This window comes from Pelobates fuscus, chromosome 3 (genome assembly GCF_036172605.1).
Source record: "Pelobates fuscus isolate aPelFus1 chromosome 3, aPelFus1.pri, whole genome shotgun sequence".
Taxonomy (NCBI): domain Eukaryota; kingdom Metazoa; phylum Chordata; class Amphibia; order Anura; family Pelobatidae; genus Pelobates; species Pelobates fuscus.
Window position 1 is genome coordinate 198,601,867 of NC_086319.1, and position 23,664 is coordinate 198,625,530.

A 23,664-nucleotide genomic window follows, 5' to 3' on the forward strand; every position below is an offset into this window, starting at 1 on the left:
GACAGTGAGGGATTGTCCCAGGGGTATGACACACACTCTGACAGCGGGGTTAGGAGTGTACGGGAGGGCCATAAATGTTGCTCCCGGGGACGGCATGAATACAGAGACAACCCTAGGCCTGCGGATTACAAGAGGCGGCGCGGGGCAGGCGCCAGGCAAAACCGGGCAGGGTGTGTCAGGGAGAGGAGCCCGTCTACTGACGGGTACAGTAGGCGGGGATCAGTCTGCAGGGCCAGGAGGAGAAGGGAACGGCGCAGCGAGTCTGGGTCCTCCAACGGGAGCACCCAAGGATGGCCGGATAGTTCTTACGGCCCAGAGGGCCTGGCTACTAGGCGGGAGAGGCGCAGGGTTGACGACAGGGAACGTTAGGAGGAAGGGCGGGTAGATGGGCACTCGAACAGACTACCCAGGTGTTCTTCTCCTTACAGGTCGCGGAGCGGTACACCTACGGTCCCACGGCGGGATCCGGCGGAAGGGAGTCGGCGTCAACTGGACACCCCGGAGCCGCACGCGGCGGAGGGAAGGAAAACGACCCCGCGGCCTTCCGCGGCCGGAGGCTCTTGCGGTGAGTTGCCTGTTACATCACATTCTGATTCCATGTTAACTTGCCTAAAATCGTTGTTAGATTCATGGGGCGGTGGGGAGGGGGCTTCACCGCAATTTTCGAGGGTATGGGTTCCGGAAGCGGGTTCCGGGACAACGGGTCAGGCTAAGGGGGCGGTGAGTGGTGTCTCCGGACGGAGTACGCCCGAAACAGGTGAGAGGACATGCTTAGGTTCGGTCGGAGGAGGGGAGGTTTCCGACGCGGCGCGGCAGAATGTACATGTCTCTTTCGCGGGCCCCTTGGGATGTCACCTGAAGTCTGAGGTAAAGGACAGGATTTGGAAAGGGGAGTTCGTAGAGGTTTTTTCTCTCCTTCCTCTGGAGGAGTTCCTCGATCTAAAGGATGAGGATAAAAAGGATGCGAAGAAGGAGGAAGAAGAGAAGAAGCGTAGGTATCGGAAGATACCCAAGACGTTTGCGAACTGGTTGCGGGCTTTTTGCATACTGGCCAGCGTCATCGGGGAAAAGTTTCCCGATCGCTGTTCGCAGCTTTTTTGCTACTTGGACGGGATAGGGGACGCTTACCGGACGTACGGTGGGATTGCTTGGTGGAAATACGATGAGCAATTCCGCCAACGTTTAGCAGCGAACCCGAGCATGAGATGGGATCAGATGGATCTGCCCCTGTGGATGCGGCTCATGATGGCGCAGAAGGCTGCGCCCTTTCACGGGGCGGCCGGTGCAGCACCTGGAGGAGCGGCGCCGGCCGGACAAAAGAAGGGTTTCTGCTGGCTTTTCAACGAGGGCCAATGTAAATGGGGCTCGTCGTGCAGATTCAAACACGAGTGTTCCGGTTGCGGCGGTGCGCATGGAGTCAATAGGTGCGTCAAGAGAGGCAAATCGACTAGCGGGGGAGGTCCCAGTGGCGCCACGGCTCCTGCCGCTGCCACTGGGGGCAACTCCGGTGAAGGTAGGCGAGATGCTACCGTGGCTAAAGCGCTACGCTAACCGGGCTGACGCGGAATTTTTGAGGAAAGGATTCACAGAGGGGTTTATGATACCGTTCAAAGGGAAGGGGCCAGGGACTTCATGTTTGAATTTACGATCCGTTCGGGATCACCCAGGGGTGGTGCGGGAAAAATTGATGTCGGAGGTACGGCTTGGCAGGATGGCGGGACCCTATGCGGTCCCACCTTTGCCGAACTTGAGGGTGTCTCCGTTGGGGGTGGTCCCCAAGAAGGAACCAGGCAAATTTCGGTTGATACACCATTTGTCTTACCCAAAAGGGGCTTCTGTTAACGACGACATTGACGCGGCCCTCAGCTCCGTGTCATACGCATCATTCGATCAAGCGGTCGAGTTGGTACGGAGAGCGGGGCCGGGAGCGTTGATGGCGAAGGTGGACGTGGAGGCGGCTTTCAGGTTGCTTCCTATTCACCCGACATGTCACCACTTATTGGGATGTTTCTTTGATGAAGGTTTTTTCGTGGATTTGTGTTTGCCCATGGGCTGCTCTATTTCTTGCTCATACTTTGAAAAGTTCAGCTCTTACTTTGAATGGGTGGTGCGTCAGGAGTCGGCTGGGGGTGCAGTAGTGCACTATCTGGACGACTTTTTGTGCGTAGGACCGGCAGGGTCCGATCGTTGTGGGCAAGTACTGGGGGTGTTGCAATGGGTGGCACAGGTCTTTGGGATCCCGTTGGCGGCTGAGAAGACGGTGGGCCTGACGGTATGCTTGAGCTTCCTAGGGCTGGAAATAGATTCGGTGAAGGGTGAATGTAGGTTACCAGCGGATAAACTGACAGCGCTCCGCCAGCGGGTGGGGGTAGTCAGGGGTTCGAAGAAGGTGACCTTGAGGCAGTTACAGTCCCTGCTGGGGAGCTTGAACTTTGCTTGTAAAGTGATCCCTATGGGGAGGGTTTTTTGCAGGCAGTTGGCTCGAGCAACCTGCGGTGCGCGATTGCCAGGTCATTATATCAGAGTCTCCGCTGCGATGAAGGCGGATCTGGATGTTTGGTTGTGTTTCCTGCAGGAGTTCAATGGTCGGGTGTATTTTAGGGATGAGGCAACATCATCAGAAGCAATCGGCTTATTTACGGACGCTTCCGGGAGCGTAGGTTTCGGTGCTTACCTGGCAGGGAGGTGGTGCGCGGAAGAGTGGCCGGAGGCGTGGAAGGAAAGCGCCTTGATCAGGAACCTGGCCTTTCTAGAGCTCTTTCCTGTGGTAGTGGCGGTATCTTTATGGGGCGAAGAGCTCGCAAACAGGAAGGTGATCTTTCATTCTGATAACATGGCGGTGGTGCAGGCAGTTAATAATATCTCGGCCTCTTCTCTGCCTGTGGTACGGTTGTTGAGGCGCTTGGTGCTGCTGTGCATGTCTTGGAACATTGTGTTTAGGGCGAAACATGTCCCGGGATTGTTGAATGTTATCGCTGACGCCTTATCTCGTTCACAGTGGGAGCGTTTTCGGGCAGCGGCGCCGGGAGCTCAGGAGACAGGTCAGGCATGCCCGGCGGAGATGTGGCGGCTCGGGACGTCTTGCTTGGGGGCTTTATAAGAAGTTCCCTGGCGGCCGGAACGTGGACGGCGTACACCAAGGTATGGTATGAATGGGAGGAGATGATGGGGCAGTCTGGAGGGGCGAATTCGCCGGCAGGTATGTTGGACACGCTATTATGGTTGTTGTGTCGGTTATTCGCGGGAGGGGCTTCTCCCGCGAAGGTGGACCGTTACATGTCAGCATTAGCATTTTGGTTTAAATTCACGGGTAAAGAGGATATTACAAAAACTTTTTTGGTGAAGCAGGTGTTGAGAGGCTTTCGTAAAGGACGTAGGACTGTAGACTCGAGACGGCCTGTGTCGTTTAACATTCTACATGGCTTGACAGAAAGGCTGCATGACGTTTGTACATCTACGTTTGAAGTGCTCTTGTTTACCGTAGCTTTTGTTTGGGTGTTTTTTGGGGCGTTCCGCATCGGCGAACTGGTCAGCTCTAATAAGTCCGGGGCGAACGGGATCCGGTTCGAGGATGTGGTGCTGGGGCAGGACAAAGTCGAGATACGCCTGAGGTGCTCCAAGACGGATGTCTTTGGGAGAGGTAAGACAATAATTTTGTTTGCGTTGCCAGGGTCGGCAGTCTGCCCAGTAGCATGTGGGCACAAATACTTAGGCGTTCGCCCTCAAGGCTTGGGGTGCTTCCTCGTTCACGAGGATGGTCTTGCGCTGTCGCGCTTCCAATTTGTCAGGGTCTTTCGCATGGGGCTGCGGCAGTTGGGTATGCATCCCATGCAATTTGGGACTCATTCATTTCGCATAGGGGCTGCAACGGAAGCAGCGCGGCTCGGACTCGGGGATGATCGGATTAAACAGATAGGTCGGTGGGAGTCCGCGCGTTTTAGGACTTATGTACGAACAGATAAGTTGGTTTGAAGGGGGGGTCTGGTTGGGTTGAGTGTGTGGTGTCGATGCTCTGCTGGTTAATAACTTGTGTTTCTTTCTAGGTCGGGTTGTATGGTTGGTGGGTCACTCCTACGTTTATTGGGCGCAGAAGAGGGCCGCAGTTCGGAGGAATGGAGCACAACTGGGCTTTCTTCAGGACACTGTACAGTTACAATGGTTTGGTTTTCGTGGTTTCAGCTGGCAGAGCATTAGTGGAGTGATTTTTGGTAAATTGTTGGAAGGAAATCCCCCGGACGTAATACTGATACATGGTGGGGGTAACGATTTGGGGCTTATCCCTCAGAGGGAGCTAATTCGGAGAATGAAGCGGGATTTGGATCGCCTTCGGGAGCGGGTGCCGGGAGTGGTTATAGTATGGTCTGAGATGGTTCCTAGATTTAATTGGAGACACGCCAGGGACACAGCTGCGGTGGCGAGATGTCGGGGGAAAGTTAACAAGGCCATGTCTGTTTTCGTTAGGAGGTCAGGTGGGGTCCCGGTCAGGCATTAGGAGCTAGAGGGTATGTTACCTGGGTATTATCGTAAGGATGGGGTCCACCTTTCAGAGGTTGGTTGTGACTTGCTTAACCTCGGTTTTCAGGAGGGGATATCCCGGGCCCTATTTCTGTGTGGTGGGGGGCGCTCGAGACATTAAGGGATCAAGTCTCGGGCTGTGGCGGGATAGGGCTAGGGTAATTGGGATGGAAGTGGATTAGCAAGTGGCTAGGCTAAGCTTAGGTTGAATTAGGCCAGAGTTGGAAGTGGTCTGTTGGTTCGAGCTCATCGGTGGCTCCGAACCTGGTGGTGTAGGGGTGTCTCGGTACACCCCTACAGTTAATAAAGTTATAATTATGGGGCCTCTTTGGTAGGCCGTGTGTTATATTTATGTGTTATTTATATTGTTATATATTGTTTATGGTATGGGGTCATTGTCTGGGTTAATGCAACGGATGGGGGTGGGGGTAAATTAATTTTATTTGGCAATGACCCCAATTTGTTATCTTGTTTATTGAAAAATTTAAATAAAGCTGTGGACTTTTATTTTCCAACAGAAATTGGTGTCTGTGTTTATTGGTGGGTTATGGGGAAGAAAATGCCACAAGCCGAATAACGACTGTGCGCATGTCAAGTACCTTTCCTGGTTAAATACGTTGTTATTATTATTATGTAAAGCTCATACATGCCAAAGGGCTACAAACCCTTTGTTTCCTCACCTGTTTACAGCACCGATCTCCCTCAACCTCCCTTGATGTCATTTGATGGTAGGACCTAATGTGCATGCACTACAAGTGCTGCATGCGCAATAGGCCTTCCCCATAACAAAGCATTGAATCAATAATTTCCTAATGGGATTTCTCTGACACTGGATGTCCTCATGCAGAGCGTGAGGATGTCCAGCATTGTTTAAGAGACTCAAACTCAATGGGCTAAAGTGGCATGGGTGCCTATAATGCCCCTTTTAAGGGACAAATAGCACTTTTGAAAACAAAACCCAGTGCAACCCAAACACTCCAAAGTGCAATGTCACTTTTTTACACTCTTAAAATACTAAAACAAAAAAGGTAATGGTGCACCCAGTCGTTATAGTTATCTCCTGTACAATGGTAAGTATATAATCTTATGATATACTAGTAGGTATATAACTTATATGTCTAAAAACCAAAGTGCTCTGTGCAAGCAAGGAGCATTTTTTGAATATAGCAGCTACCACGTTATGTGAGTCTCTTCCTGATTACACACAAAATAACACAATGAGCAACTTGAACAGAGTGGTTAAAACTACCACTAACCCTTGTACAATATAATATAACATATACCGTATAAAAAGAAACCATCATGATGTAGTAAATTAAGTAATATAAAATAGCAGAGGTGGCTCTTGGACAAACTCACACATTTCTGAAACTATAAGTTGTCTCTAAACTTAATCAGCATCACACCAAGCTGGAGATATGGCTGAAGAGCTTGACTCACAGACAGGTCCACTGGAACTTGAAGATAAGTATCCGTAAACCAAAGTAATAAAGTATAAAATGAATTTCAGTAAACAAACAATAAAATAAAGGTAAAATAGAATACCAGAAAACCAGGGCCGGTGCAAGGATTTTTGCCGCCCCAGGTAAAAGAAAATTTCCGCACCCCCACACCCGATGTGACATCACAATGCCCCACCCATATGATCTGCCATATGAACAAACGCCAGTGCTGCACAAAGTGTGTATTTTCATTAAAAAGCCTGCAGGGACAGGATATGGACACCAGAGCCACTACATTAAAGGGACTCTATAGTCACCATATAAAAGCAAGAAAGACAGGTCCCCCAGCCTTCCTTCTTGCTTTTATATGAACTTTCATTCATTAAAAAAAAAAAAAACGGTGTTTTTATATTAAAAACTTACCTCCGTTCCAGCGCCGAGCTCCCCGCTCGGCCGCGCCCCCTTTTTCGTCAAAATGCCGAAATCGCGGGGCCCAATGGGACGGCTTCGCGCTGCACCAATCGCGTTCTTCATAGAGCGGCATTGAATGCCGCCCTATGAAGAACCTGAGGGCTTTACCGCGCATGTGCGCGGAATGCGCGTTCGCGAGCTGAGCTGTCTGACTGACAGCTCAGCTCGCTTTCTAAAATTATCAATGAGGGGGGGGACCTACTGCCCCCCCCCGGCCCCCACCCCTGAGCGGCGGGTGGGGGCCCTAAAATGATCAATGAGGGGGGGACCTACTGTCCCCCCCCGGCCCCCACCCCTGTGCGGCGGGTGGGGGCCCTACAATTATCAATAAGGGGGGGGACCTACTGTCCCCCCCGGCCCCCACCCCTGAGCGGTGGGTGGGGGCCCTAAATACAAAGGGGGGGGGACCCTAGTTAACCCCCCCCCCCCCCCCCAAAAAAAAATATCTCCCTACCTACCCCCCTCACCCTAAAAATAATGAGGGGGGAACATTAACTAAAAACCTGTAAAAAAAAAAAAAAAAAAAAGAGATAAAAAAAAACTTACCATTCGATGTTTTCTTTCTTCTAAAATCTTCTTTCTTCAGCCCAAAAAAGGCCAAATAAAAATCCATAATAACCGACGCAATAAAAAAAAAAAAAAAAAAAAACCGAGCGCAAAAAAAAATAATCCATCTTCACCCATGGAGGGCTCCGCGCAGACTGAGCTCCGCAGGGCGGGGGAAGGCTTATAAAGCCTTGCCCCGCCCTGCAATTATGCTAAGAACACTCTGATTGGTGGGTTTAAGCCAATCAGAGTGCTCTGTGTCATTTTACAAGCGTGGGAAAGTTCTTTGGAATTTTCCCACGCTTGTAAAATGACACAGAGCACTGTGATTGGATGGATTTCAAGCCATCCAATCACAGTGCTCTGTGTCATTTTACAAGCGTGGGAAAATTCCAAAGAACTTTCCCACGCTTGTAAAATGACAAAGAGCACTGTGATTGGATGGCTTGAAATCCATCCAATCACAGTGCTCTGTGTCATTTTACAAGCGTGGGAAAATTCCAAAGAACTTTCCCACGCTTGTAAAATGACAAAGAGCACTGTGATTGGATGGCTTGAAATCCATCCAATCACAGTGCTCTGTGTCATTTTACAAGCGTGGGAAAATTCCAAAGAACTTTCCCACGCTTGTAAAATGACACAGAGCACTGTGATTGGATGGCTTGAAATCCATCCAATCACAGTGCTCTGTGTCATTTTACAAGCGTGGGAAAATTCCAAAGAACTTTCCCACGCTTGTAAAATGACACAGAGCACTCTGATTGGCTTAAACCCACCAATCAGAGTGTTCTTAGCATAATTGCAGGGCGGGGCAAGGCTTTATAAGCCTTCCCCCGCCCTGCGGAGCTCAGTCTGCGCGGAGCCCTCCATGGGTGAAGATGGATTATTTTTTTTTGCGCTCGGTTTTTTTTTTTTTTTTTTTTTAATTGCGTCGGTTATTATGGATTTTTATTTGGCCTTTTTTGGGCTGAAGAAAGAAGATTTTAGAAGAAAGAAAACATCGAATGGTAAGTTTTTTTTTATCTCTTTTTTTTTTTACAGGTTTTTAGTTAATGTTCCCCCCCTCATTATTTTTAGGGTGAGGGGGGTAGGTAGGGAGATATTTTTTTTTTGGGGGGGGGAGGGTTAACTAGGGTCCCCCCCCCCTTTGTATTTAGGGCCTCCACCCACCGCTCAGGGGTGGGGGCCGGGGGGGACAGTAGGTCCCCCCTTATTGATAATTTTAGGGCCCCCACCCGCCGCACAGGGGTGGGGGCCGGGGGGGACAGTAGGCCCCCCCCCCTTATTGATCATTTTAGGGCCCCCACCCACCGCTCAGGGGTGGGGGCCGGGGGGACAATAGGTCCCCCCCTTATTGATAATTTTAGGGCCCCCACCCGCCGCACAGGGGTGGGGGCCGGGGGGGGGACAGTAGGTCCCCCCCTTATCGATAATTTTAGGGCCCCCACCCACCGCTCAGGGGTGGGGGCCGGGGGGGACAATAGGTCCCCCCTTATTGATAATTTTAGGGCCCCCACCCGCCGCACAGGGGTGGGGGCCGGGGGGGGTACAGTAGGTCCCCCCCCCCCTTATCGATAATTTTAGGGCCCCCACCCACCGCTCAGGGGTGGGGGCCGGGGGGGACAATAGGTCCCCCCCTTATTGATAATTTTAGGGCCCCCACCCGCCGCACAGCGGTGGGGGCCGGGGGGGGGGAGGAGAGTAGGTCTCCCCCCCCCTTCAACCACTATTGGGGACCGTAAGCGCCCCTGTGGGTTCGGGCTTCAGCTGTCAGCTGAAGCTGTCAGCTGAAGCCACGCCCACAGCAGTGCTGACAGGCTGTCAGCACACAAAGCGCGTTCACAGTGCTTTGTGTGCTGATAGCCCGTCTGATGCATTCACCCAGAATGCATCGGACAAGAGGCCTTTTTAGGGCCTCTGAACTCGGAAGTCCCTCTGGTGGCCGTCTGATTGACTGCAACAAGAGGTGTTCCAAGCTTCCAATGTAAACACTGCATTTTCTCAGAAAATACAGTGCTTACAAGAAAAAAGGCTCCGGGTAGCTGTAGCACTCACCTGAACAACCTCATTAAGCTGAAGTTGTTCAGGTGACTATAGTGTCCCTTTAAGGTGCAGTGGTTCTGGGGACTATAGTTCCCTTAATGTGAGGTAAATTAGAGATTAGTGCCACAAATAATATACTAGATGGCCTACTTAGAACCAAATGAGGATGGTGATGGGCTCTGGCTGCAGTTTGGCTCCACTGGTCTGGTGTAGAACAGGATCTCTGGAGGCTGTTTGTAACTGTGGTCACAAAATTCAATGTTCTGGGAGAACGGGAAGCAGCTCCATTTTTTGGGGCCCCTTACACAGCTCAAGGTCTGGGCCCCAGGGCCTGATGGTGAGTATGCCCATAAGGCCCACCCAAAAGTCCACCTACATGTTCCACCCATGAGTTCTCTCACAGGGAGTGGAGTGTGTAGGGGATGTGTTATGGTAGAGGATCTAATGTGTGTGCTTATGGAATGTAGTGTATAGGGATACCTAACAATAAAAATAGGGAATGTGTATATTAGGTTAAAAAACAATATTAAATTAGGGTGCTTCAATCACCTGTGGGGTCACTCCACCACACATAAAATCAGTGAAAATAAAACAGTAAATTATAGGGATACCTGTTTGTGTAGGTGATGCAGTGTGTTTGTGTGTAGTGGAAGCAGTGTGTTTTTGTGTAAGGGATAGGAAGTGTGTTTCTGGTTGTGTGTAAGGGATGCATTGTGTGAATCTGTGTTTTTATGCATAAGTGATGCAAGGTGTGTTTCTGTGTATGTAAGGGATGCAGTGTGTGTGTCTGTAAGGGGTGCATTGAGTGTGTGTAAGAGATGCATTGTGTTTCTATGTGTATGTAAGAGAAGCAGTGTGTGTTAGCATGTGTGTGTAAGGGATGCATTGTGTGTTTCTTTGTATGTGTGCAAAGGCTGCATTGTCTTTATGTGTAAGGGTCGCATTGTGTGTGTGTAATGGATGCATTGTGTGTTTCTCTGTGTGTAAGGGAAGCATGTTGTGTTTCTGTGTATGTATAGGGATGCATTGTGTGTGCGTGTGTGCGCGTAGTGTGAAAGAGCTCCCTGTCCTGCCCCCTGTCCCTTAGAGCTCTCCCATGCCCCTTAGTGGTCTCTCCTCTCCCCACTCCCTCCCCTAGGGGTCTCTTCTCACCCGCCCCCGTGTTCTTCTCACCCCCTAAGTGTGCACTTCCTATCAGTCCGGCCGGGTACAGGAAACGCGTGTTCCTGTACCGCGGACCAGAGAGGAGCTCGGCCACCCAAGCTACACAGGGAAGGGGAGGTGAGGAGAGAGGCAGTGCTGCAGCCGCCTGAGGCTCTCTATAGAGCAACATTACTAGGCGGCTGCCTAGTTCGCCTTATAGGAAGCGCCGGCCCTGCAGAAAACACACAGGTAGCGCAACATGTTTCGACCTTCCCCTTGGTCTACCCAGGTGCTAATGGTAGACTTTGAGTAAAGGGAGAATTGATTGGCTTTCAAAGCTAGGAAAGATTCTGATGTTTTCATACCACTTGAAAATTATTTGACAAAAAAAAAAAGACTCATGATACTCTACCTGTAGCATTTTTTTTTTGCCAATTGCAACGCTTAAAGGAACACTGTCATCCAAAACACTTATAGATTAAATAAAGTGTAATCTGTATACTGTGCTGGGAAATTGACAGCAAATACAGAGAATAAAAGATGCACTTATGCCGATGAGATTTCTCAGTGGACTAATGCATCATAAGTAGAATCTGTTCAACCCTTGGGGTTACAGGTTTAAATCTTGGTAGGGTTGACTCAGCTCTTCATCCTTCCAAGGTAGATACAAGGAGTACCATTAAATTGGGTAATAGTAACAACCCATGGATATTGGGCTTAGGATGTACTTGAAAACCAGAGTAATCTGAATGTACCTTTCCTGGTTAAATACTTTGTTATTATTATTATGTAAAGCTCATACCTGCCTCTTTTTTAACTATCCACTGGAAAGTAGGCCCACCCCAAAGGGCACACATTCCACAATACTTGACATGTGCATATGTAGCTGCAGTGGCAGCAGTTTTCTTCTTATGAGTGCGATTCTGGACTAGAAGTATGTTGGGTGTTATCGGATGTTGAATAGTTGTATCAATATGTTATTTAGTGTTTTGGATAGCACACATGTATACGTGAAATGTGCAGCACTGCAAAATAACGTGCTTACTGAAGTTAATTGTGTTTAAATTGCTACACTTAAGATATTCATTTTTTTCTGGTTTATAAGAAGTGATTAACATTACTCAGTCCACTAGCCTAAATATCAAGTTTAAAAGAGAGAGGATGCCCTCTAGGACCCTGCAGTGTTCCAGCCTGACTTTTCCAGCATTTCTTTTGGAGTCAGGAACTGGGAGGGACCGTCATCCCAAGCTTTCCTTTAACCTGCCAGTACTGGCCAGATCCAAACAGATGCTACAACTCCTTTCTCATTTGGACCTTGTCTGCAGGGAATCTCTCTCACTCTGTCTCTTTCTCATTCTATGTGTCCAGAAAAGTTCAGGGAAATATTCCAGAGTCTCGTCTGGCCTGAAGGAGGAATCTTTTCATACATCTGGCAACTCTGCTACAGAAATCAGAAAAAAAAGTTTTCTAGCAAGTTGTTAAAACTGCTATGGAGTTAGCTGCTGGATCGATAAAAAAATATAGGTCTATGTCTCTTAGCTTAACAGAAAAGCAAATAAAAAAATACATACATTTTCCAAGAAGATAATCACCAAAATATAATGGACTTCTAACTATCCTCTTTGCAGGGAAAAGACAACATTTTACACTCACTTCTCAGAACTACTGGAAATCAGAAAATGAATGTTATCTAGTGCCAGCCATTGTTTGCTTTCGAGGAACAGGAGAAATTAATTCCTAGGCTAGAATATAACTTTAACCATTTTTTGTGATTTCAGTGCAGCCTATGACTTAATAAAGAAACACAATTGGTTTGCTAATCATTTATTCGTTAAGGACTCATGGTGTCAGGGCATTTGTTCATGGCAGTTTTCCAGAAAGGACTTCCAAGATATATTCACCCCAAAGGATGACTGTAATTTGAACTGTGTCTGAAGAAAAAGGTAGTTTTCTTTTTTTTTTTTTAAGTTATTTCTTTTTTGAAATCAAAAAGTTAACTATAAAAGGCAAATTGCCTGTATGGACTATTGACGAAAGTCACATTTCTTGCCCTAGGGCTAACATTATTTTTGCATCTAGACTGCCAGATCTTTGTTCTGTACTTTTGGCATGGCTGCTCACACTCTTACAGGGTTCTCTCTGGTCAGTCTGCTGAGTTTTGGTTATATGTCCTGGGATTGGGTAAAACCTACTATGCTTGCTGACAGTCCTGGTGATGTTCTTGAAAAACTCCAAGCGTCCCCTGATCCTCGCCCCCCGCACATCATCTTTATCCTAACAGATGACCAAGGGTTCCATGATGTAGGGTATCATGGCTCGGACATTCAAACTCCAACTTTAGACCGATTGGCAGCAGAGGGAGTAAAGCTAGAAAACTATTACATTCAACCGATTTGCACCCCATCGCGCAGTCAGCTTATTACTGGAAGGTAAGAATTACATGCTTGAAAACGTGGATGATAAGTTGGTCCACACTAGCATTCCATGAAGCTGACAAGACTAATGTTGGCATCTCAAGAATGTTGGTCCGATATAGTGTATAATGCTCATATAGCTGTTTTCTTTCTGTTCGTATATTTCCATATACACTAGGTAAACATTAAAAAGAGAAGCACAAAAGATGTATGTACGTTTAAAAAACTTTGAATTGCGAGAAATAAATTCCTGGGGATACAATATATGATCATTTTCTTGTAGGAGGAGGATAACATTTAGCAATGTTTTCTGAATATCTCCTTTCATTGCAATAAGAAACAGTAAAAGCTTTACAAGAAATACTTATATTGCAGGCTGCACGAACCGGTTAAAGCTGGAGTTTCACTACTGAAAGAAAATTACTTTGTGGGAAAGAAAAAAAAAAAAAACTAAACAGTCACAGAACTTCAAAAGACTATGCCTCATTGAGTTTCTGAAAGGGTCTATAAAGGCATTCAGATAATAACTATAAAATGCAGCTAGTGTCACTGTAACTACCCTTTAATTCAATCCATCGCTGCTTCCTCTTACCCATTGTGCTATTGTGCCTGACTTCAGTTTACTATCATGCATTGTCCTGATTCACTGCCTATGTGTAGCTGTCTTTCACTGCTATGTGAACTCAAACGAGAGAAGAATAAAACGGAACGTATAGAGATCATAGTATCTGACTGAGCATGTTTGGGACATTCATAATGTGTATTTATGGGGTGATGCATTATGGCATAACTTAAAAACTTTTTGTAAACGTTGCACCTCTTTTGTTGGCTTCCATGTATCCTTTGCAATTCCCAGTGTTTTGATCCTGAGTTTCAGGTTTGAGATAAAACTCGTTAAATTTCAGGTTGAATATGATATTTCCATATACTGGAAAAGCATCATGGGAGGTGTAGTTTGACAAAAGATTTGAAAGTAACTATTGCTTGCCCCTTAGTTATTGTTTTGGTGAGGTCCATTAATGGAACACAGTTGTGTGGCAATTTAAGGGTTAATATTTAGTGTCAGTTCACTCCCAAATGCATCACAACATTTCTAAAATGAATGTATATAGTTAGATGTGGATTGTACATCTTGTGTGTTTACCTTTTTAAAATGCTATCTCGCTTCCTTAAGACTGAGCCGTGTTTCTTCACCCTTTTGTCCTGCATGCCTCCATTTTTTTGCTTTTATTTATGAATTGTAAAGAGTGTGTTAGTGCTTTATAAATAAAATTAATAGTTTATAAAGTTCATAGTGAACCAAACACACAAGGAAGTAAGGGTAACATAGTACTGCTTTCTCTCAGTTTGTAATAATTTTACATATCTTAACCCTTGAGGTACCAGTATACATATTTTCTGTGTGTTTATGTATTACTTGTACAAACTTCTCTTTCATATTGGGAAATTTACCTTCAGTATTAGTCTTTCTTTAAGCTAAGAACTTAAGCGTATCCTGGAAACATAGTTGGCAATGGCCAGTGGTAGACTTCCAAGAGGGTCATTTGCAGAAAGCCTAGTGCAAGTGAAAATGTAAACAAGACTCCACTTGTGTAGCCTGCAATTCATGCCAAAGAAAAGAGGTATTTTTGCTTCCCTCCTATGTTATATTAACCCATGTTGTCCTAGAGAGAAAACAGCCTTAATCCTGTTTAGTACTCCTGACATTAGCCTCTTACAAATCCAGCTGGGCAACTAACACAATGCTCTAGATTGGTTCTCCACAAGATGGACAGATAGCATCATTCATTCATTACATTCGTTATGCTTCCAAACAGTAGCTTTCTTTTAGGTGTAAGGTTTCGCAGGGCAAACAGAATTCCCTGTGGGAGTCACTTCCTGATTTCTAGAAAGATGGGCTGTATCTACCTGAGTAACGTTATTTATTTAAACTACAGCAGGCAAATCAGAGAGAGTTTACGCAAATCAACTTTCATTTACCCAATGCCAAATCAATATAATTTTTTCTTGTGTGAAAACGAGAAAAGGTTAGTTGTATGTCTGATTTATTGGCATTAAAGGGGCACTATTGTCACCAGAACCATTACAGCTTAATGTACTTGTTCTGGTGTCTATAGTGTGTCCCTGTATAGCGTGTCTCTGTAGGGTCTTTAATGTAATGCACTAGAGGTGCTTCCTATCTATGTTCAGTGTTCAGAGTTCTCCACTCTCTGGATTCAATGCATCTCTATGAGATTCAATTTTCCTATAGGAAAGAATTGGATTGGCTGAGAAATTAAGGACTAATGATCTCCGCCATGGAGGCAGAGCCAGGTGGAAACACTGTGTGTTGGAACCATTAATTCAAACCAGTTCCCAATGGTACTGGATCCTTACTTAATTAAAACCCATTAAAGGTGTGGGCTATCATACCTTGAAGTTATAGTTAGGTGCATACAGACAGAATATACCATATGTGCACAAGTCTACCTTGAATGTATTAATTCTGAAGAGTTTATCTCTGAATTATCACATTTGGACCTTGACTTATCACAGATCAAACTTGGCTTGACTCAACTGAATTGAACGTGGTCCATCTGCTCCTGAAAACTTACCTAAGAGAATGTCTAATGTATTGTAAGCGCATGTTACAAGCAGCTGATTAAGTCTAGTTATGTTGAGTAAAGGAGTAGCAATCCAAGCTAAGTGAAAATCTCTCAAATTGCTTTTCTGTTTTATCAGTATTCATAAGATACACAGCTACTGTCTAACAACATTCTCAATTTAGGGAGACATTGAGTAATACATATGAACTGAATCCAAAGAATGTTAGACATCATAGATGCTTGTGACTCAGTCATTTTTTTCCTTCCTGAGTGCAGCAAAAAAATCCCCATGTGCTAGTAAAAAGTGAACCACATCAAAGATATACTCACCTACAAAATGACTGTTAACCTTGTTTAGTTGTATATCTGGAGCCTACTTTTGACTAATGACTATAACATGCACAAATGTACATCACACCATTGGGCCATTTATTTATTCCACAAGCTTGCAATGCAAAGGATGAAACAAGCATGTCAGGGTGCATGCACATCCAAAAACAATGCAGACACTCTTGAAGTCCCACACCGAATCTTAGATAGTACCATGTAGCGGAATGGATGCTCTAGACACACTTTTATTCCCTTTTCTTTCCACTGTCCGTACGGCCCCATTCGTTTACCAAATCAACTCTGTGTGGTCCCCTTGTTCGCACCTTTTAATTTCAGACTGGCCGTGGCTGTTAACCACAAATTGGTTATTAGTTCAAGTGTTCCCCTGTGTGTCCGCCGTTCGTATAACGGAACTCACGTGTTCAAACAAGCCAGGGGATAGATCCATCAATGTTCCTTGTGAGAACCCCCGAAAGATGACCAGCCGTTGCCTTGTTTTCTCTGGAACTATTTTTGGGCATCACCTCGTGGCCGACAAAAACTTCATTTGAATGGCGTTAGCGAACCACTGAAGGGATCTGAGTGATATTTCGTCAAAGTGTGTGCTCAGATCCAAGCTATTCGGTGATATGACTTTCGTGGGGTTCTGAAGTATTAAAATGTATTTTTGGGGTGTCTTAAAATATTGTAGATTTTTCTATACCTGAGAGATAATTGAGTTATAGATTTTCTCATGCAATTATTTCTCAGGCACAGAGGCTCTTGGAAGGAACAGTCCTATATTTTTGTATAAGAGACCCCACATAGGGGTCGGTGCACAAAAGCCGTGTATGGCCAAAATACAAGGAGTTAACTCCCAGAACTATGGATCGTCTAGTTGTTGGGGGGAAAGTGTTGTGGTTTATTATATTGCTTCTTTTAGCTTCGAGGAAAAAATAGCAGAGATACCTATGCTGGGTATTGGAGCTCCGCTACATACTATCTGCATCTCCAAGAATGTTCATGTGTCACTCCTGTATTCTTGCCCAGATCCAACCTATTAATCTTCCAGTGGAGCTCCAGATTGGTTATTCTGGTGCATCTGTGCCTTAAGATCAGAATGGTGGAAGCCTTCCTTTAGATAGATCCTTTGTTATTGTCTGTGATTCTTGATTCACCTACTTCTCCTTCTATTCACTGGTTACCAAAATTCTGGCTTGGACAACAACACGTCTATGGCAATGGCTTAAATCTGACTTACCTTTGAATGGAGACCATTGAAGCCAAGCCTGATTCCTTGTTGTCCTTCCCTTTCTGCTGTTTTGGGTTACTTCAGTTCAGATTTGTAAATTATGTGGACATATGTATACCACTCATTTATATTAGAGTATATTTTATAGTAAATATGAGAATCTTATGACATCATTTTCGGGACACCAAACATATTACTAATTTCTATTTCAATACCATTTTTCAAACAGCTATCAATTCACACTTACGAACAAGTATAGAAATTAGCCATAAGAGTATGTAAAGGTAAAAGGACTGGTATATGTAGCAGGGGGATTGTGCTGTTCTCTCCAGCTGCAGAACACAATATTAAAGTTTTTAGTATTTCACAGAAATGTATTTACATGGATGGAGAGTGAGTGAGTGAGTGGGCTTTAGGGAATATGTTTATTCTTGGAAGTAAGAAATACTTTTTACAGGGTTGAATAGGGGGCAGTTCATCTTCTTGTAGATCAGGAGTGTTGTTTCAGGGAGATTCCCAAGGTATGCATAGGCTTCAGTACTGTACGTTCATGTATGCAGCTGCACCTGGTCATAAAACAGGAGAGAAAGCATGGTGGTGCTTTGGGGGCCATCTGCAGGTGCACCCCAGGGCAACTGCACACAACGTAGGAATGTCACCTTCAGGATCTTTGCAAAAAAGCAAACACCCACCAAGATGACTAAGCCACTTTAATTCTAGGACAGAAGTTACAGTTTTGAACATGTCTAACAATAGGCATTGTGGTGATGCAGTTGGAACAAGAACATTGTGTGCCTCACCATCCATATACATTTTTTCATTTCTTTTTGTCTCTGGGGCATGCGTTATTGCAGACATTGCAAGCATAAGGGGCTCCCTGGTTAGGTAACTTGAGCTAAAGGCATGATATCGCCGAACTAGGTTTAATGAAAAACAAAACATAAAAGCATTGTCAAATTTTGAAACTACCTAATATTATCTCTGTTTTCCTTTTTTAGGTACCAAATCCACACTGGGCTACAGCACTCCATCATACGACCCCGGCAGCCCAACTGCTTGCCGCTTAATCAGGTTACTTTGCCACAGAAACTGCAGGATGCTGGCTACTCTACTCATATGGTGGGCAAGTGGCACTTGGGTTTCTATAAGAAAGAATGCCTGCCCACACGACGTGGTTTTGACACATTCCTTGGCTCACTGACTGGAAATGTGGACTACTACACATATGATAACTGTGATGGACCTGGAGTCTGTGGTTTTGACCTACACGAAGGGGAAGATGCTGCTTGGGATAAAGCTGGGAAATACTCTACGATCTTGTATTCTCAGCGTGTACATCAAATACTGGCTTCTCATAGTCCCCAGCAACCTATCTTTATATATGTGGCATTCCAGGCTGTACATACACCTTTACAGTCTCCTCGTGAGTATATATATCCCTATAGAAACATGGGTAACGTAGCAAGACGCAAGTATGCTGCCATGGTGACCTGTATGGATGCAGCAGTAAAAAATATAACTCGAGCATTAAAAAAATATGGTTACTATGACAACAGCATAATTATCTTCTCATCTGACAATGGAGGACAGACATTTTCTGGAGGTAGCAATTGGCCTCTGAGGGGTCGAAAAGGGACATATTGGGAAGGTGGAATTAGGGGTTTGGGATTTGTACACAGCCCATTAATTAAAAAGAAGAGAAGAACTAGCCGAGCCCTAATGCATATTACAGACTGGTATCCCACATTGGTAAAGCTGGCAGGGGGGAATATTTCAGACACTGAAGGACTGGATGGCTATGATGTATGGGGGGCTATTAGTGAAGGGATGGAATCACCCAGGACTGAAATATTGCACAACATTGACCCTCTGTATAACTTTGCCAGGTCTGGTTCTTTGGAGGAGGGGCAAGGAGTGTGGAATACAGCAGTGCAGGCCTCCATCAGAGTTAAAGACTTCAAACTCTTGACTGGTGACCCAGGTTACAGTGACTGGATTCCACCACAAACCCTCACCAACTTTCCTGGTAGCTGGTGGAATTTAGAAAGACACACAGATGGGGCCCGTAAGTCCTTGTGGCTTTTCAACATCACAGCAGACCCATATGAGCGCCACGACTTGTCTGCAGTAAAGCCAGATATAGTTAAGGAGCTTCTGATACGCTTGTCTTACTATAACCACACTGCTATCCCTGTACGGTATCCTGCTGAGGATCCCAGGGGCAACCCTGATTTGAATGGAGGTGCATGGGGACCATGGGCCAGTGAAGAAGATGAAGAGGAAGAAGAAAACTGGATTACAATGGGAGGACACCAAAAAAATGCAAACAGAAAAAAGAAATGTAAAATTTGCAAGTTAAGGTCTTTCTTTAAGAAGCTAAACACACGCCTTATGTCTAATCGAATCTGAAAGGACATCTTGACATTTTTAACCAGATGCCATCTAATTGTTTAGTGTGATATTGTTATCAATCCTATTTTTGTGGATTCTTTGAAATGCAACATTTCGTGTGAAGTTCATATGTTAAAAAGCAGATACATGGAAAGAAGGCAGCAACACCATAGTGAAATGCCCCTCCAAGTTTGATGGAATTGAAGAGTGTAGAATTCCTTCAGACCACAAGAACAATTGCAGCCATGAATGCCTAACTTATCTACATTATCTACCCTGTTACATAGTTATACAGTAGTCTAGGTTTAAAAAAGACTAAAGTCCATCAAGTTCAACTCTTCTTTTTCTTAAACAAGTTCATAGCACAGTAGATATATATATATATATATATATATATATATATATATATATATATATATATATATATATAAAACAGAATGAGTTAACACATATTATGAACATATTGGAGAGCCTTAAAAAAATATTGGACTATAAAGACTTTATATAAAATATTTTAAGAAAATTCACAAAGTCAACAAAGGTGGTGAACATAGAACATGTGATAAAAAAAGAACACTGGATTGTCATTCAAGACGACACCTATAGAGGTTGAGTTGTAATCAGAAAAAAAATCTATATTTTTAAATCTATCATGTGGCTAAATAGTAAATTGGTCAAATTATACATACAAACACATTCATATATGTTTATGCTTTAAAATTGTAGGTACATCCTACAGCTCACAAAGGCTCCTATGTTGTATGAATCCTCAAGATGACGTGTTACATCATATATGACCTATTGCTCTATTCAAACACATCCATTCATAAATGCCTAGAGTCACATTCTAGTTTGAAAAAAAATGATATGTATGTTGTAATTATAAGCCAGAGACAAGAACATGTTAAATTTGAAATGCCAATATGTATGTAATTTGACAAAATTAAATGTTTCTATTGTACTGTGACAAAATGATACATCATATGTAGTGTCTGCAGTAGTGGTTTACTTTAAGGGATTGAGAATGAAGATTATTTGGTTGAAAAGATAAGGAAATGGGAATCTTACATCTAAGGATGACATAACATGATATGGTAAACTAAAAGAGGGACCGTCACATGTATGTAGAATGATAAAATAATAATTCCAAGTTTGAAAAAGAAGAGGGAGCATTTGGGTCAAAATATTTAACCTACACAGCTGATCCTCTAGTGAAGAAGGCTTGCAATTAAAGGAGAAATATCACTTCCATACTATCTTTTAATATAGTGATCCTTTCAACAAGTTTTAAAAAAATAAAATTGATTCTTTGTTAAATTAAGTATATGTAAAAGTTGAGGAAAAACCCATCCCTACCTTTAGGGTATAGCAGGATCTTTCAGCCATTTCCATATGGACAGTGTTTTAATATGACAGTAAGTGTTCTGATGATGTAACTGCACTGTGTTTTTCAAACATTGTCTGACCCAAGGTGCATGTATATGGCTGAATTATCCGGTCACATACCGTACGAAAGGTGGAGATGAGTTTTTATCCTTTTTTTGCATACTCTTCATATAACACACAATATATTTCCTTTCAAAACTTGATGCAAGGGTCATTATATAAAAAAATAATGTTGAGGTGACAGTTGTCCTTTAACCCCTTCCCGGCCATGGACATACCAGGTATGTCCAACAAAAAACGTCCGTTAATGACCTCGGACGTACCTGGTATGTCCAATGGTAAATCCCCACTTAACTGATCGCTGGCCCCCTAATGCCTGCACAAAAGTTTAAAAAGCAAATAAAAGTTTTTATAAAGTATAATAAAGTTAAGAAAAGTACTTAGATCATATATAAATAAAATAAAATAATCAATACATAAATTGAAAAAATAAATTAAATTTTTTTTTTATAAAATTTTAAAAATATATATCGGTTTAAATTTGTTCTAACTGTATTGATATTAATATACATAAATATTTAAATGAAAATACATTTAGAATGACGTTAGAAATACATATCCCCTTAACGACTGCCACGTACAAGGTACGTCCGACAAAAAACAGTCGTCAAGGACCGTGATCACATCACCGCAATAGAAGTCTATGGAGTTGCCAGCAGGGGGACTGTCTGAGCTGTCATGCAGTCCCCCATTCTGCTACAAAGTAAAAAATAAATAAATATATACTATACATATATTATATATGTATAATATATTATAAAATAATTAAAGCATTTTATAATATATTATACATATATAATGCATATATATGATTTCATTATAAGTGTACTTTGAGACATATAAACATATATCTCAAAATACACTTATAATGAAATCATATATATGCATTATATATGTATAATATATTATAAAATGCTTTAATTATAACATATTATACATATATAGGAAATAAAAGTGTGTATGTGTGTGTGTACGTGTGTGCGCGTGTGTGTATATATATTTCCTGGCCATATCCATGGCAGCACAACAATGGGTTAGCTCCTCCCTATCCCTAATTAGACAGGAACAGAATTAAAATCAGGGGTATAATCAGGGGTATACCCCCTCCCACCAATAGTCCCTTAGTCTTTTTTTTTCCTGTCCTATCCCATAGGACTCCAGTCATTATAGACTGTGAACACACTTTTTTTCTTTGGCTTACCTGAGGGTTTTTACCTTCGGCCCCAAGGGAGTTCAGCCTCTCTTCCTTGGTAAGTCTCCAGTACGTGGCCCTGCGCAAAGGATAACCCCCTGCAGATGCTCCTTTAGTCACCGGGAGCCGCTTGCAGTGACCCTAGGGGTAGCAAGGAAAATTATTGCCAATAAGGAACATTCCCTGCAGTAACCAAGCGGTAGCAGGAAGTGGCAGAAGAACCTCATCTTCAGAAGATTCTTCTTATCTCTACCTGGCAGGCACAGTAAGTTTAAATGCATATTCATGTATTATATTACTTATGGCTGTCAGGTTTTCCCCTCCCACCTCTTTTGTATGTGCCATATATCCCCCCTTTCTACAAAGATTTTGTATGTACCATATATTTTTTTTTCCCCCTTTCTCTTCCCCTTTAAAAAATGTGTTTTTACCGGGCTTTCTTTCCGGTCGGACGCCATCTTGGTGGCGTCCTTTCAGTATGCGCCTGCGCTGGCCTGCGGGTGCGTCATCCTCGGTCCCCGCGCATGCCCGGACCGGTAGCTGCGTCTGTAGACGTTTCCGCGCATGCGCGGATCGAGGGGCGCGTTATGCGGACTTCTGCGCATGCGCGGAGTAATTGCGGGGCATTTCTTACGGGCGCCAAATTTGAGTTCTTTTACCTGTTTCAGGTTGCCTGGACATCTGGGAGCTCTTGCAGCATCTTTGGTTCCAGTTTTGTTGTTTATTTTCAAGCTTCCATTTTTCTGTGACTCAGGTATGGTTTTATTTCTTAAAGGCACATCCCCTTTTCTTTCACAATTGATTTTTTATACTTTTTGGGTATAAATATCTCAATTCCTTCCTATATTATAACAGGGAAGATGGACAAATCTTTCTCATCAGACTCTGAGGCATCTGTTCATAAACAAAGGTCACAATCTAAAGGTTATAGGTAAGCCATTATTATTATTATTATTTTTTTTCTCTCCAAACCAAAACAAACAAACAAAAGAGTGCCTGGATTAATTGTATTTCCCTATCATGACAGCTCTACGGGAATTAAAGCATCCAGAACTTCCAAAGGCAAGTCACCTGCAGCAATAAACCGCTAGAAGGGAAACGTTTATGTGCAGAATACCTGTCTACAGCCGCTGGAGCTTCTACTACTGCCCCTACTCCGGATATGATGGAGTTTATAAAGCATGCAGTATCCCAGGGCATCAAAGAAGCTGGGAAATCCCACAAGAGGCCCAGATTCGCTGAACCCTTTGGGTTTTCTCAGGAGGAATCTTCAGATGAGTCCATGGACTCTTACAGGGAAGGGCTGTCCTCCGGAATTCATGGAGCCTGCTCAAGTAGATCATTTAATAGCCAGAGTTCGTAAATCCTTGAGTCTCAAGGAAATATCCTCGGAACAACCTTCTACTTCCAGTAGATATTTCGCAGATCTAAAGAAAAAGAGAGCCACATTTCCAGCTCATGAGACAATCAAGGAGCTGATTGAAGACGAATGGTCTAATACTCGTAGAAAACTGACATCTCAAGGCAGAGTTGCTCGTCTTTATCCATTCGAAAGGAAAGACTCCAGCTGTTGGGATTCGGCTCCTAAGGTAGATGCGGCCGTAGTAAGACTGGCCAAACACACTACCCTACCGGTTGACGACGCAGGCTCATTTAGAGATCCCATGGATAGAAAAATGGATCTAAACCTCACCAAGGCTTACATAGCTGCAGGCACACTCCTCCATCCAGCAGTCACTCTTACTTCAGTTTCCAGAGCTTTAAAGATCTGGATGGAAAATCTGGAGGCAGACATCCAAAGAGGCAGGAGCAGATCCAGTCTTCTTGACAGTCTCAAAGATATAAAGCTTGCAGTAGACTTTACTTCTGATGCTTCGGTGGATCTGGTTAAGGCCTTTGCCAGAAATATGTCCCT

At 44.1% G+C, this 23,664-nt stretch overlaps 1 protein-coding gene across 1 annotated transcript; it reads left to right on the forward strand.

Moving 5' to 3' along the window:
* Positions 1-12,167: 12,167 nt before the first annotated feature.
* Positions 12,168-19,487, forward strand: ARSI (arylsulfatase family member I). Its single transcript, XM_063445407.1, has 2 exons — positions 12,168-12,589; positions 17,719-19,487. Exons 1-2 carry the CDS (start codon positions 12,270-12,272, stop codon positions 19,127-19,129), a joined length of 1,731 nt encoding a protein of 576 aa, XP_063301477.1. The 5' UTR covers positions 12,168-12,269; the 3' UTR covers positions 19,130-19,487.
* Positions 19,488-23,664: the final 4,177 nt, after the last annotated feature.

Bases quoted from the DNA above. Each gene is read 5' to 3' on its own strand.
- ARSI (XM_063445407.1), top strand. From the start codon at position 12,270: ATGGCTGCTCACACTCTTACAGGGTTCTCTCTGGTCAGTCTGCTGAGT. The intron at 12,590-17,718 runs GTAAGAATTACA...TTCCTTTTTTAG, and splicing joins AGTCAGCTTATTACTGGAAG to GTACCAAATCCACACTGGGC.